General features: G+C 41.2%; 1 protein-coding gene across 2 annotated transcripts in view; it reads right to left on the bottom strand.

Annotated features, from left to right (window-relative positions):
* Positions 1-14,850, bottom strand: part of LOC117306342 (calcium channel flower homolog) — an 88,312-nt gene that overhangs the window by 42,189 nt on the left and 31,273 nt on the right. For both annotated transcript variants that reach the window (XM_033790946.1, XM_033790945.1), the window contains 2 exons: positions 7,447-7,519; positions 2,871-2,996 (listed from right to left, as the gene is read on the bottom strand). In XM_033790946.1, the coding sequence (XP_033646837.1) occupies positions 2,871-2,996; positions 7,447-7,519 (199 nt within the window). The remainder of the gene's footprint in view (positions 1-2,870; positions 2,997-7,446; positions 7,520-14,850) is intronic.

The raw sequence follows: 14,850 nt of genomic DNA, 5'->3' as shown, positions 1-14,850 counted from the left end.
CGGCGGCTCTGGCAAGACGGGTGCTCAATTCTGCGTCAAGTGACAGATTGCTAAAGACTGTTGACCCGAGGTACGTGAAGGAGTCCACACAGTCAAGAGTCGTGTTGCCAATACAGATGGAGGGTGGGTTTTCGACATCTTGGGCCATGACATGGGTCTTCTTGATGCTGATGGTGAGGGTAAACTCCTTGCATGCGAAGGAAAGCCTGTCCACCAACTGCTGGAGCCCTGTCTCTGTGTGGGATGCTAGTGCAGCATCGTCTGCAAATAGCATTTCCCTGAGAAGAACACTGAAACAGATCTCAGACAGGCAAGGTTGAAGAGTTTCCCGTCAGCTCTTGAGTGTAGATAGACGCCTTCATGGGATGACAGCAGAAGCGAGAAGAAAATTTCGAAGAGGGTTGAGTGCAAGAACACAGCTCTGCTTCACTCCGCTGCAGATTGGGAAGGCCTCTGAAGTCTCCATCACAGCAGACTGAACCCCGCATGTTGTCGTGAAAAGATGTCAGGAAGTTTTGGCGGGCAGCCGATCTTTGCAAAGTAGCTTGAAGAGACCATCTCTGCTAAAAAGGTCAAAGGCCTTTGTGAGGTCGACGAAGGCGAGATACAGGGGTCTCCTCTGTTCACGGCACTTCTCCTGCAGTTGTCGAAGGGTGAAGATCATGTCCACCTTGGATCTTCCTGCCCTGAAACCACACTGTGACTCAGGGTAGACACGTTTGGCCAGAAGCTGGATCCTGATAAGCGCAACACGTGCGACGACCTTCCCCACAGTGCTGAGCAGAGAGATGCCGCGGTAATTGTTGCAGTCACTGCGGTCGCCCTTGTTCTTAGACAGCGTGATGATTTTTACATCACGCATGTCCTGTGGGATGGCTCCTTCATTCCAGCAAAGGCACAAGAGGTCATGGAGATATGGGAGGAGAGAGGGTTTCCCAAGTTTGATGACGTCAGGTGTTATCCCATCAGCACCTGGGGCCTTGCCGCAATTGAGGCTGTCAATGGCTTTGCCAAGCTCCTCTTGAGTAGGTTCCATATCGAGCTCCTTCATCACAGGCTTGCGATGCCGTTCAGAGCCTCCTCCAACACTGTGTTTTCTGTTGCATATAACTTCATGTAGTGCTCAGCCCATCTTTCCATCTGTTTGCTGCTGTCGGTGATGACTGCACCAGACTTGGATTTGAGAGGTGCTTTTTTTCTAATGAAGGGACCTGTGGCTTGTTTGATTCCCTCGTACATTCCCCTGATGTCACCTGTGTCGGAGGCAACCTGTATGGTGGAGGAGAGTTTGCGCAGCGTCGTGCAGTTTGCTGGACCTTGCTCCTAGCTTTTCTTAGATCCTCAATATTCCTCGGCGATGGATTCTCTTTGAAATTGAGAAAGGCGGTGCGCTTGGCCTCTATAACCGGCTCCATCTCCGCTGCATTTGCCTCAAACCAGTCTACGTTCTTCCTCACTTTCTTGCCGTATGCTGCGAGGGCTTTGTGTAAATGGTGTCACACTAGTTGCCAAGGCTTAGTTGATTACTCGGTTTTGGGGGCGGGGTACGCATTTCAGATGTCCCTCGTCCCCTTTTTTGATTTGCACTTTTAACCACTTGACACTGGAGTGGCCGTGTTACTGCATAATTTTCCCAAACTGAAATACAGTGGACCTTTAAATCTGTTTCAGACGGTTCTCCGAAATGCATCCTCTTGTTGCGGTCAGTTGCAGTCTACCCGCAGAACACTAATCCCCATTGTTATTTATCTGCAGGGATATGCGACGTTTTTTCATGCGTGACCTCGGTTTGAATACTAACTAGTCAAAAGGGCTTCTGGAATTCGGTCATTCTGCCAAATTTGATGTAAAAACAGTACATACAAACAGCTCTTAGCGTGCACATTTCATCAAATATGGCAGTTGATGACGCATAGTAAAATCCATCTATGTATTGGGGAATCTTGCGGTTGGGTCTAGGATTTTATATGTTTTGAAACAGCCCTCTGTTGTTGCAAGACCGTCTCAATTAGAGAAGACATCGTGATACTTAATTAAAACTGTGATTTGATTTTAAAATCAAAACGATATCATAATCGTTTTAGAACTGGTATCGCGATTTTTGATAATATCATGATATCGCCCAATCATAGTGACAACAATATTCCCCACAAAAGTTATTTTTGTCTGTACATTCCAAGCCATTTTATTTGACCCGAATATACATGTAGAAACACCACTCCGACGACTTACATTATAAAATTGTTGCACGCTGTGACTGGGTCATTGGCATTTTGTACACCCGAGGGGGAAAATGTAAGTACTCTCAGTTTTCCCCCGAGTGGTTTACAAAACCCATGGACCACAATCACAGCGTGCAACAATTGTTTCCACATTGGTAACATTATTATTCCTCTTCTCAAAGTTATGTTGCCATCTTCAAGCATTACTAAGACGGAGTAATATGCATACATTAGTTTAATAAGTAGACAAACAGTTGGTCAAAATAAGAAACAATTCTTCACTGTTCCCTCGAACCCACTGCTGGGTCGTTATAAGCGTACTAAGCGCTGGAAATCGACCAACATGGGAACGATCAACGTAATGTACACCAGTTAACAAAACTAATGTTACTCGCCGCGCTGCACAGCCAGGGTACATGGTTTTCTGGCACGTCACGCGATAGGTTCTCGATTAATAGGCCTAAAACTTCACAGTTTGTTACCACGGTATGACAAGTATGTCCACACGTTTGTACGGTGAAAGATGTAACAAATCATGTTTTTAGTAACATGCTCAGAACGTTTTATTGGAATGCTACTGTTCATGATGGTAGAACTTAAAAACAAAGTAAGCGCATTATGTAGTAGAATAAAATGTAGAGTACTTACACGAAATACATCAAAGCTTTGACCCAGGCAGGTAGATTAGAGCCCCATTTGTTTATCTTATCAGTCAGTGTGAAGTACTGGCAACAAATTGGAGCCTCTAACATCTCAACAAGTAAACCAAGGAGTCTACAAAACAAAAATATGGAGACATTACTTTCACTTTGTATTTATGAACAGATGAATGAAAACCTGTTGTCGGTGTACCTAAATGCATGGAGCATGGAGTTTAATTTCTTCAGCCCTTTCTCCAGCAGTAATGACGTTATCAAGTTATCGTTTGGAAAGTGTTTAAATACCTCTAAAAGCAAAACTTTCACAAACCAAAATACTGAAGCCTGATAAGCATGTTTTAACACCAAAAACTTTATGTCAAAAGCAGGTGATTTGTTAACACGCCCAGACATTCCGCATGCACAGTGCATGCGCGCACCAATTATGCTTCAATAGTAAAGCCTAGGCTGACGAGTCAGGATTCATCAATTCATGAGAGGTTAATACTGATCCATTGAGTTTTACAAAGCACATGGTAAAAATGTTTTTTTCTCTGACACACTCCAAGCCAAAATTATGGAAAACGTGAGGTCAAACAAACCTTCGCGACAATCAGAGGCTATTTGATATGAAAAATAGCCCCCTCAATTGGCCAAAGCTGGAGAACTGTGCACAAACCCTATTAGGAAATTGCGCCAATGACGTCAAAGGGTCATTGCATATCATTATCATAGATAAGCAGTTTTTGACTCTCGGCTGAAAAGCCGCGCAGAGAAGTGCATTAAAAAAAAAAATTACCCATACAATATACACCGATGTGTGTAGCACTGTATACTCAGCACTTTCCCGAGTCCTGTGAAAACAATCACAGGGATTTTACTCGGGTGGGATTCGAACCCACCACCTTTGCAATCCTTCACCCTGAAAAAAAAAATCAAATTTAACACAATACAGAAAACCTAGCAGACAACAGACTTCTCACGTGAAAAATAGTCAGGTTCTGCTCTGGTTCAATATTGATGTTGTCAGGATACCATACAGGGCAGGTACCTGGGTGCAGGTCAGGTATCCGTAACAAACTTTTGATTGTACTGGATAGATCTACAACCAAATTGCACTTTCAGAGGGACCAACAGGTGCTTTCAATGTAATTTTGAAAGAATTTGAGTTAGTGTATTTCCTAATAAAGAGTTATTAATTATTTGAACATAATTTCTCTGTTGTTAAAAGCACAAACCGTTGATTATTTTCTCTTATAATGTAGGCCTACACTACTTAAACAGGTAGGCCTACCAGGTGTAGTCTAGACTCAACAAGATACTTCATGGCTTGAAATTATCTTACCAGTAAAAAAAAATTGAATTAAAGGATTTTAAAGTAACTAATTTTCAAACACCAGATTCGCAAACACCAGAGCAAAGGTCACTTCACCAGATGGGGTCACCGATCTCTTCGACATCCGAGCTGGAGTACTCCAGGGTGACACCTTGGCCCCCTTCCTCTTCATCATTGCCCTTGACCATGCGCTGAGAAAGGCAATTGGCGGTAGAGAAGAAGAGCTGGGTTTCACCTTAGTTCCCCGCAAGAGCCGACGTGTGCCTCCTGTGACAGTCACTGACCTGGATTTTGCGGATGATATCCCATTGGTGTCAAACACGATTGAGCAAGCCCAGGACCTGTTACTGTCAGTCGAGGAGGAGTGCCTAAAAATTGGCCTACAGCTGAACACAAAAAAGACAAAAAAGAAGGTGATAGCTTACAACATCAGTGACCCTCCTGTCCGCACGAGGGACAGCACAACTCTTCGTTTTGAATCTGACTTCAAATACCTTGGATCCTGGATCAACTCCAGTGAAAAAGACCTGAAGATACGAAAAGGACAGGCGTGGTCCGTGCTTCACAGCATGAAAAAGGTGTGGTCATCAACGCTGAGTGCCCGACTGAAAAGATCACAATTTGTCGCAACAGTGGAGTCAGTGCTACTATACGGAGCTGAGACCTGGACCCTCACCACCAGTATGGAGAAGTCTCTGGATGGCTGCTACACCAGGATGCTGCGTATGGCCCTAAACATCCCCTGGCAGGACCACATGAGAAACTCCAACCTGTATGCTGGCTGGCCAAAGGCCACAGAGAAGATCCGTGAACGCCGACTCAAGCTCGCTGGGCACTGTGTCCGCCACTCGGAGCTTGCCGCTTGCCCAACCATCCTCTGGGAGCCCACCCAAGGCAAGGCCTCGCGTGGGAGAAGATGTCTCTCCTTTGTAGACACACTAAAACGAGACACCGGCTTGACCAGCGCTGAGGAACTTCACTCCTGCATGCTGGACCGGAACATCTGGAGAAAAATCACTGGGCAGGCTCGAGCTTCTAGATGGCGCTCGACATGATGATGATGATGAATTTTCAATTACAATTCTCCCTCGTTTTAAAAAGTATTCTCCACAGTTTACGAACCAATCTAACTGTTGTAGGCTAACAATTGAAAAAAAATCCAGTTTGTTTGTTTGTTGGCATTATAACGCATTGTTAGTCGTGTTTGTACACACAGACAAATCTCACACAAGAAGAGGATAGTAAGATTCAGAAACAAAGGACAACAACATATGTCTCCCCTCCATTGATAAAATAATCCACCCCTCTCTTTTTAGCTCAGTGTGAAGAACAAGGACAAAACAAATATCTCTTTATTCAAAGTATAGATTCCTACTTTATTTTTGTATGTCAGCTTTTTTTTGTCAGAATAGTTCAAGATACTTAGAGTGCGAAAATCAAGCGATATTTTGAAGTGTTTCAGTTTGATGTCACTTAATATTATGTCCAATAAATAACCCAATGTATATAAATTATAAACAAATGTTTTGTAGTATTTGGGCTCCCATCCCTGTCCTTACGGAGACATTTCTATAATAGAAAGTACAGAATTAATAGTACACAACACATTGCAATTCGATTGAATAATGACTTGCGAAAAAACACAAATCATCATGCAGATGGACTATCATTCAGGAAACTGATAAGCAAACATATAATTTTGTAAACATGCAAATTTCCTTTGGGGAGATACAGTTACATGCCATTACAAAAATGCCTCTATGGAATTGACGCATCAAAGCATTCCATTCAAGCTGATATTTCCCAAAATCCAATAGTGTTTTTCCTAAAATTAACCTGATTTTATGTTATGTTATGATAGAAGTATACCGGAGAAGGTATCATTGTAGTACTGAAACATTATGATGCAAGGAGGCATCTTCTTTTCAGTGTACAATGTATGTCATCCTTGCCAGCATCCACTTAAACACTATACTATAAAACATGTACAGAGTCATCTAAATCAAAAATCAAATACTATCACATTGCAAAGAAGTCGTATTAGAAATTTTTTACGATTAGGTTCATTTTTAACTTACTATTTTCATTTTTGGGGGGTTTAAGACTGTTTATTGAAGTTGGTTTTAAAAGTTTCAACTCCTGTTGTTGTTTTCCAAACAAAATATTGCTGGAAAAGCAAAGTAAGAGTCTGAGGTACTCAGCTAAAATTAAAACAGTCTTTTGACTTAAGCTTTTTTGTTTAGCAAAACAATTTGCCACAGTTTGTACTCCAAACTATGATTGCTAATATCGAAGATACGCACACCTTTCATGAATGATTCATTGCTGGGAACCGTCCTAGCTGACATACAAAAATAAAGTAGGAGTCTATACGTGTACTTGTGGATTGAGCGGTAATAATGAATAAAGAGATATTTATTTTTTCCTTGTTCTTCACACCCAGCTGAAAAGAGAAGGGTGGATTGTTTTATCAATGGAGGGGGTACATATTTTGTTGTCCTTTGTTTCGGAATCTTGCTATCGTCTTCTTGTGTAAGATAATTTCAAGCCATGAGTGTGAACACTAAAAGCTAACCTATTCAAAAACAGGGAGCACTGAAAAGTTGATATACAATACAATTGTCTGTATCATTGTTGAGTCTAGACTACACCTGGTAGGCCTACCTGTTTAAGTAGTGTAGGCCTACATTATAAGAGAAAATAATCAACGGTTTGTGCTTTTAACAACAGAGAAATTATGTTCAAATAATTAATAACTCTTTATTAGAAAAAAGACCAACTAAAATACTTTCAAATTGACATAGGAAGCACATGTTGGTCCCTCTGAAAGTGCAATTTGATTGCAGATCTATCCAGTACAATCAAAAGTTTGTTACGGATACCTGACCTGCACCCAGGTACCTGCCCTGTATGGTATCCTGACAACATCAATATGGAACCACAGCAGAACCTGACTATTTTTCACGTGAGAAGTCCGTCGTCTGCTAGGTTTTCTGTATTGTTTTAAATTTGATTTTTCAGGGTGAAGGACTAAAAATTAGCCTTGGTATCCACCATTTTCGGATTCAGCACCCCCAAATTAGTTAAATCAGGTATGTTACCAACTTTTACTCAAAAATGCTGCTCACTTCCTTAACTAGAGCCCTTTTTGGAAATCTGGTCTAGACTATAGCCCCTGTTTCAGCCTATTTTAGCAAACAAGTATTTTTATCAAGAACTTCAGTTAAAATACAAAGATTTGTCAACTCACATGAGATATATGCCAGCAACAATACACATCGGAGAAATAGTGATGAAAGTCAAGCAGCCTGTAATTATACAAACTGAAAAGAAAACAATTGTTTAGGTTTTGTTAATGATATGACCACAAAGTACGTGTACATGTATGTCAGTTTGTGTTGGTAATTTTTGCGAGGCCATTAGTACCATGGTGAATGCGTACACCTATAGGATTGCATTAGTGCAGGGGGCCAACAGATACAAAGTGGATTGGCCCTACTTACCCTGCGGGAAGTGAAGGACGCGCCCTCACGCCGCAGGCACTTTTTTCTATCTTTGATAATTAGTTCACCTTTTTTTTTATTCAATTTCCCTGAAATTAATTTTCATCCAACCCTGAATAGTCCTAAAGGGACATGTGCATTGGATCGAGCGAGTTGGTCTAGGAAAAGGATTTGAAACTGTATGTTTTGAAATCGATATATACATGTAGAGGGCAGTCCCACAGTGCTACACTTTATGGTGCCCTTTTCCGTACTTCAGGCTCCAGTTATTGAACATAATTATTTGATTTGAATCTTAATGTTTTGTACTTTGAAAGCCAACATCCAAGGCTAGCTCCTCATAGTAATTTGACGAGAACAAAAATAATTGTATTATGCATGGGACATCTGTGAATATCGGTAACTCGTGCTACGAGCAGAAGACATGCTAAACAATTACTCAATTTTATTTTGAACGTGTCCTAAAACAAAAACCAATCAAGTCTAATTGATTATATGATGAGTAACTATTATGTAAAGGTGTATTATGGTATACCTTAGAAAGATGTGCTCTTCTTACATTTGTCTTAGTTTCACATTGACATGTAAAAAACCTGGAAACTCGTGCTACAGCTTGTCCGGCCATTAACGTAGTACTATTATTTCACAAAATGTCAAAGTTTCTTAAACAGAATTCCTCAGCAACTTGTAAAATAATCAAGTATATCTTATTTAAGAATAAATAAACAATTTATAACACAAAAACAGTGTATTTGTACAAAACGTACAAAATATATGCGACAGTGACATCACAAAGAAGTGTGAGTTTGCATTTTTACTCAGTTGAATCATGGAGCAATTGCTCCATGGTTGAATTTTAACAAGTAGCCTAAATCTAATCTTTGAATCTTGTGAAGTTCGGACCTTGGTTTTAATGTTCTTTCACATTTTTATTAATTTGATTTTTCAGAATGTTTTATCATGTTTTCTTAGGCCACTTTCAGTAAAATGAATATTCAACTCTGTGAACAGCAGCAATTCTGTACAGTAATTTGGCCCTATTTCCACAACTTCACTAGGAAAGTGGTCTCCTTCATAAGGCTTCATATTCAACCACAAACCATCGACCATCACAAATTAGTAGTCTAAGAACTTCCTTTGTACTGGTAGAATCTTAGGGAAGAACAGTGCCCATGCACTCAGTCTCCTTCTTTCTCACATCCTCCCTCCTATCTACATGTATCCTCCCCCCCCCCCCCCCCCGAATAAACAAAAACACTTACAGTGTAGTGCATGTACATGGGTCTGTTCCATTGTTTTCCAATATTTTTAGTGTATTCTGGTCCTACTATTGTCTTTGTATACATTGGGTATCACCAAACCAATTTTTCTTGATGCTGCTGGCACACGGCTACATGTATGATTTAACTTTTTCCTCTTTAAACAGCAAAAGTTTTTTTTCACATGCCTGCCACTGCCTACCATATACCGAGGCATTAAGATTGCATTTATACAAACCTCAGACAGTTTTGCTATTCCTATTGTTGAAGAGTGCGTCACGTGGGGGTGTTTAAACGATTGATAATGACCAGCTGGAGCTCTGTTTATAACTGGTTGTTTTTGGATACTACGGGCTAGTCTTGGTGCAAGACGATTCCTGTTACTGGCGATGCGGGCGATGTCGGTGAGTTGGCCGCGCTGAGTGTGATAGGAAAACGAAAGCGACTTGCACCAAGACTACGTACGCCACGAAGGGATACGAAAACTGATAACGGATAAGTTTTTCAGAGTTTCCTACTTTATTACCCCTTTTAACCAAAAAGCATTTATGAATGGGAATAAAAGAGAAGTGACCTGTTCTTAAACTGCCGTTTAAAACCTTGCTGAGTCGTTGCCATGCGATAAGGTCCCTCGCCTTCAGCTCAGGCCTTTATCACCAACAACTACATACATGTACAATGGAGTGCCGTGTTAGTCCATGATGTACAGTATAAGAAAAACATGCAATTTCGAGGCATATTTGTGTGGATCGTTATGTTCTACTTTGAAATCATCTTTCTAACCATGCATTTTATAACAAACAGTTTCAAACGCTTTTCATAGACCATTAAAACAAGATTTGTGCCCCTAAACTGTCATTTACACCCCAACATAAAATGCCTACCGCGTGAGCACCTTTAGGCAAGCGCGTCAAATAAGCACAATCCCAGATTTCTTTCATAGTCACTGTTACCGGAAATCTCACTACTTGTATTTGAAGCCCCGGGAAATAGGTCCATCTTCTGGTCTCCCAAAGTCCCTCTGGGGAATAGAGTGCACTATCTATACTATTAAAAGCGTAACCCGCGCCATCTTGGATTGAAATTCGAAGGTCCAGTGGCATGACTGAGCGCCTGACAGCGGCCACTCAAATCAGCTCTGTTCCATAGACATTGTTCGCCCATCTGGGAACAATGGAGGTAAGTATCCTTTTCATTCTCTCCTTGCTTGCTAGACCATTGTACTGTACTGACTCATCTGTGGTCAGCTTTGTTCCATCAGCATCAATTGTGTCTGGTGCTTGCATCCTGCCAAAGACACACCTAGGCCTCATCCACCATCGAAGATATCTGAAATGCCCTATTTCTTACTATGACAACTCCCCAGCCACTTTTCATTTGGAAATTGTGATTTTTGGTGACATTGCTGTAAATCCCTGCCCTGAAGGTGTCAAACTCAGCAGAAGCTAGTCCAAACTCTGCAAATTCCTACTCACGAAACAAAACTTCTCAGTCTCCGTTATGCCCCATCCACACGTGCTACAACTCTGCTGCCTTCCTGTATATTATCATTACAGAACCTTGGCCTTTTTGTAAATCCCAGCACTGTGTACCGACCTACACATCGTGGTAAAAAAGCTGGTCGCCGTAGAACTGTTCATAAACCCCCTGTACCCAAAGTTACACTCCCTTCTGTTCTAGTACCAGTGACTACAGCCAAATCTCAACTCAGCCTTTGTGTTCTAAACACACAGTCCATCTGTAACAAGTATGATGATTTTGCTGATTTTGTTCTGCAAAAAGATCTGGACCTTGTTGCCGTTTCAGAAACATGGCTGAGACCAGACGACAACTTAACATGTCGTCAGTGTACTCCTGCTGGCTACTACTTTCATCACATCCCAGACTTTGATTTTGGAATATCTGCCTCATCCATCGGAAATCATCATCACCGGCGACTTTAACATTCATGTTGATGACATCCACAACACCAATGCAAACCAGTTTAAGCATCTATTTCAAGCTTTTGGTCTTACCCAGCATATCAAGGAGCCGACTCATCGTCTCGGTCATTGCCTGGACCTTGTCATAACTCGTGAAATCTCCCCACCAATTGTCTCAAACTTTGTTATTCTACCTGGATTATCTGACCATCATGCAGTCATGTGTAACTTGAGTCTGTGCAAGCCCAAAGTCCCAAACGTCACTATAAATAGCCGACAATGGAAACATGTGAATTCTCCCGAAGTGTTCCACGACATAGGCACTCATTTAGCAAATCTAGAAGTTGATCATGACTGCTCGAATTCCTATGTCAGCCAATATGAGAGTACAGTCAGTGACATCTTGGATAAATACGCACCTTGGAAAACGAGATCAGTCAAGGTCCAAACTGAAGTCTCCTGGTTCAATGATGATATTCGTACAGCGAGAAAGATCTGTCGTCAACTGGAGCGGAAGTGGCGGAAAAATGGCAAATTGGCAATACAACGACAAGAATATCGCAACCAATGTAAAGTAGTTAGGAATTTGATCAACCAGGCAAATATCATCAATTATTCATCTCAAGTACAAGAATCCTCAGGAGATCAAAAGAAGCTCTTCAAGATAATTGGTAAGTTGTTGCTCAAACCCAAAACCCCTGTCCTTCCATCCACCTACAATAACCAGGACTTAGCAAATGAGTTCCAGAAATTTTTTGTCACCAAGATTTCAGACATCCGCTCATCATTTTCATCAGTCCCTTACAACATGCTGCAGACATTGCCACATCTTCAACCAGAGTGTAGACTATCTGTGTTTGAGCCTGCCACTGTTGCTGAGATTCAAAGGGTTATTATGAAATCTCCTTCAAAATCCTGTGAGCTGGATCCAGTATCAACATCCATGATAAAGCAAAACATTGATATATTTGTACCCTACATCACTAAGCTTGTAAACGAATCTCTCAGTTCCGGTTGTTTCCCCGATAGCCTCAAAGTTTCCTACATCAGGCCGCTCATCAAGAAACCAAACCTGGACAAGGAGATATTCAAAAACTACAGACCGGTTGCAAACTTAAAATATCTTGGAAAAGTCATCGAACGAGTAGTGTCATCACGTATTTCTGATCACATTCATACTTTCAACCTGTCCGACGTGTTCCAGTCAGCATACAAGCCTTTCCAGGCTGCACTAGTCTGTGTGAGCAACGATATTCTCTCTTCTATGGACAATGGTAACCTTACAGCACTAGTCCTGCTAGACTTGAGTGCTGCTTTTGAAACTGTTGATCATAACATCCTTCTCTCTCGGCTCCAGAATCACCTTGGCATTGAGGACACAGCCCTAGCATGGTGTAAATCGTATCTCCACAATAGAATTCAGCATGTATGTATTGGCACTGCGATATCCGACCCTGTTGTTTTTAACTACTCTGTGCCACAGGGGTCAGTACTCGGCCCGCAGTGGTTTACGCTGTACACTTTACCGATTCGTGACATCATCCTCAAATTTAATCTGAATTACCATGTGTACGCAGACGACACTCAGCTATACATCACGTTTAAATCTTCTCAAGAAAACGCCAATGCATCTATTGAAAGACTTGAGAAATGCATCCAAGAGATTCGACATTGGACACAACAAAATTTCCTGAAGTTAAATGATGATAAGACAGAGTTCCTTTTATTTGGGTCACGTCAACAGTTAACTAAGGTTTCAGTGCCATACATCTCCATCGGTGATGCTCGGATAGCTCCCTCGCTGAAAGCTCGGAACTTAGGGGTTATTTTTGATTCATCAATGACACTTCAGCCACACATCAACAATATTGTTCGTTTATCATCATATCACATCAGGAATATAGGTAAGATTCGCAAGTACTTGGACAAAAGTGCCACTGAAAAGGTCATTCACGCATTTGTTACTTCTCGTCTTGACAACGGCAATGCTCTTCTCTACAGTCTTCCTAACAACCAGATTTCCCGACTTCAACGGCTCCAAAATACTGCTGCCCGCATTGTGACACTGTCTAGAAAATCCTGTTCTATCACCCCCATTCTGAAACAACTACACAGGCTCCCTATCTCTCAACGAATCATCTTCAAGCTGATGCTCATTGTCCACAAAGCTCTAAATGGCAAGGCTCCCCACTATATTTCTGAACTGCTTCAAGTTTACACTCCATCAAGGAATCATCGATCAAGTTCCATGCTTCTCCTCATTGAACCCAAGTCTCGACACTCATGGGGTGACAGGTCTTTTTTTTCAGCCGCACCACGCATCTGGAACTCTCTACCAAATAATCTTCGATCTTGTGTTTGTACTGCAAAATTCAAGTCTCTTCTCAAAACTTATCTTATGTCATAGGTTTTCAATGACTAATTTTGTTGTGTCTGTTTTTCTTTGTGTTGTGTTTTGTTTTTGTTTTGTTTTTGGTTTTACTGCGCCTTGAACACCCAGCAGGGTGGATATGTGCGCATTACAAGTCTTATTATTATTATCATTATTATTATTATTATTATTATTATTATTATTATTATGGCATCCTTGTGGAATTCAAAACGATGTGTCGTTTCAAGTCTACAAAAAACGGATACCAACTTCCTCCTACATGTACGCGTCGTCAGATTGGATGAAGTTTGGGTGGCGACCATGTGTCGACCACTGGTCGATGTTGTTACCAGACTGGCTAGAAATCTTTCTGACAGGTGACTCATTGGACAGTTTGTTGCAGATGGTTCTCCGGATTGGTTCACTCATTGCCTTTTGCCCACCCACCAGTCATTCGATCCGCCCTTTTTGGTTGGGTTACTTTCGTGTCGTACTAAGCATGGTTCTTCGGATTGGTTCATTCATTGCCGCGCAGGGTTGAAGCGGCTGGGTGCCAGGACAAAACGGAAACAAATTTCACGAATTTGCATTGAATGAAGTAACTCACCGTGCTGTAAAGCATGTGAAATCGAGCCCAACCTCTCCTTATATTCTGGTCAGTGTATTGTGAGTGGTATGTTGTCTGGTTTTGAGACAGGCCACCTGTTCCTTGGTGAAGGAGGTCGCCGTGGGACCACTTTAGGTTGAAAGTGGGTGGCGACCTCGGACTTCCAATAAATCTTCATACACATAGAAATTGATGCAAAACGTATCTTGCTATTTTTAAACTATGGACACTGCCAGTAAACTCAAATGAGTACATAAATACCATTTTAGAATACGGTTTGCTCATGCTGGAGGTATAGTGTTGCAGTTTCAGAGTTTACCCCATCACGGAAGTTTGTGAAACTTATACATGTACGTCAAAGGCTGTTTTGAAGCTGTAAAAAAAACGACATTAAGTTTCCTTTTGAATAAATCCATTCACAAGTCCATTTTGTAGCCTACTTTAGCAATCGCCCGTCAGGTTGGTTACTAATGTTAACAAATGAGCAGTCATGTGGCTGAAGGAGGTACATTTTTAGGAGTTTGTCTATTACAAAATTGACCAAACTGGACATAACAAACCCTAAAAATAACTTGAAATGCTTTCTGACGGTGAAATAAGTGAGAGAAAATTAAATAGTGAGGACGAATTTACCATTTTTATTTAGTTTGTACGATATAGGGTTCCAGAGATATGGGATGTATGGAGGTTTGTTCCTAGAGCAGCGCGAACATGAACGGTCAGAAATTGCAATAAGCCCAAAGTGACAACAAACAATACAATTTTTTGACGTTCACGTTCGTGTTTAGTGCTCCCGTAACGTGCAGCCTATTGACCTGAAAGATTACATGACAAATTCAGATGAGAATAAACTAAAAAGAGGCTGACGCGAAATGAAATGAAGAGACAAACACACATAAAAAAACTTAAAAAACAAAACTGAAATAATATGGGCCTACAACATTACATCCACAACTAAATTAAGAAACATTCATAAAATCAATACATGTAAT

This window comes from Asterias rubens, unplaced genomic scaffold (genome assembly GCF_902459465.1).
Source record: "Asterias rubens unplaced genomic scaffold, eAstRub1.3, whole genome shotgun sequence".
NCBI classification, from domain to species: domain Eukaryota; kingdom Metazoa; phylum Echinodermata; class Asteroidea; order Forcipulatida; family Asteriidae; genus Asterias; species Asterias rubens.
Note: the sequence above shows the minus strand (reverse complement) of the source record. Positions and strands in the feature narration are given on the sequence as shown.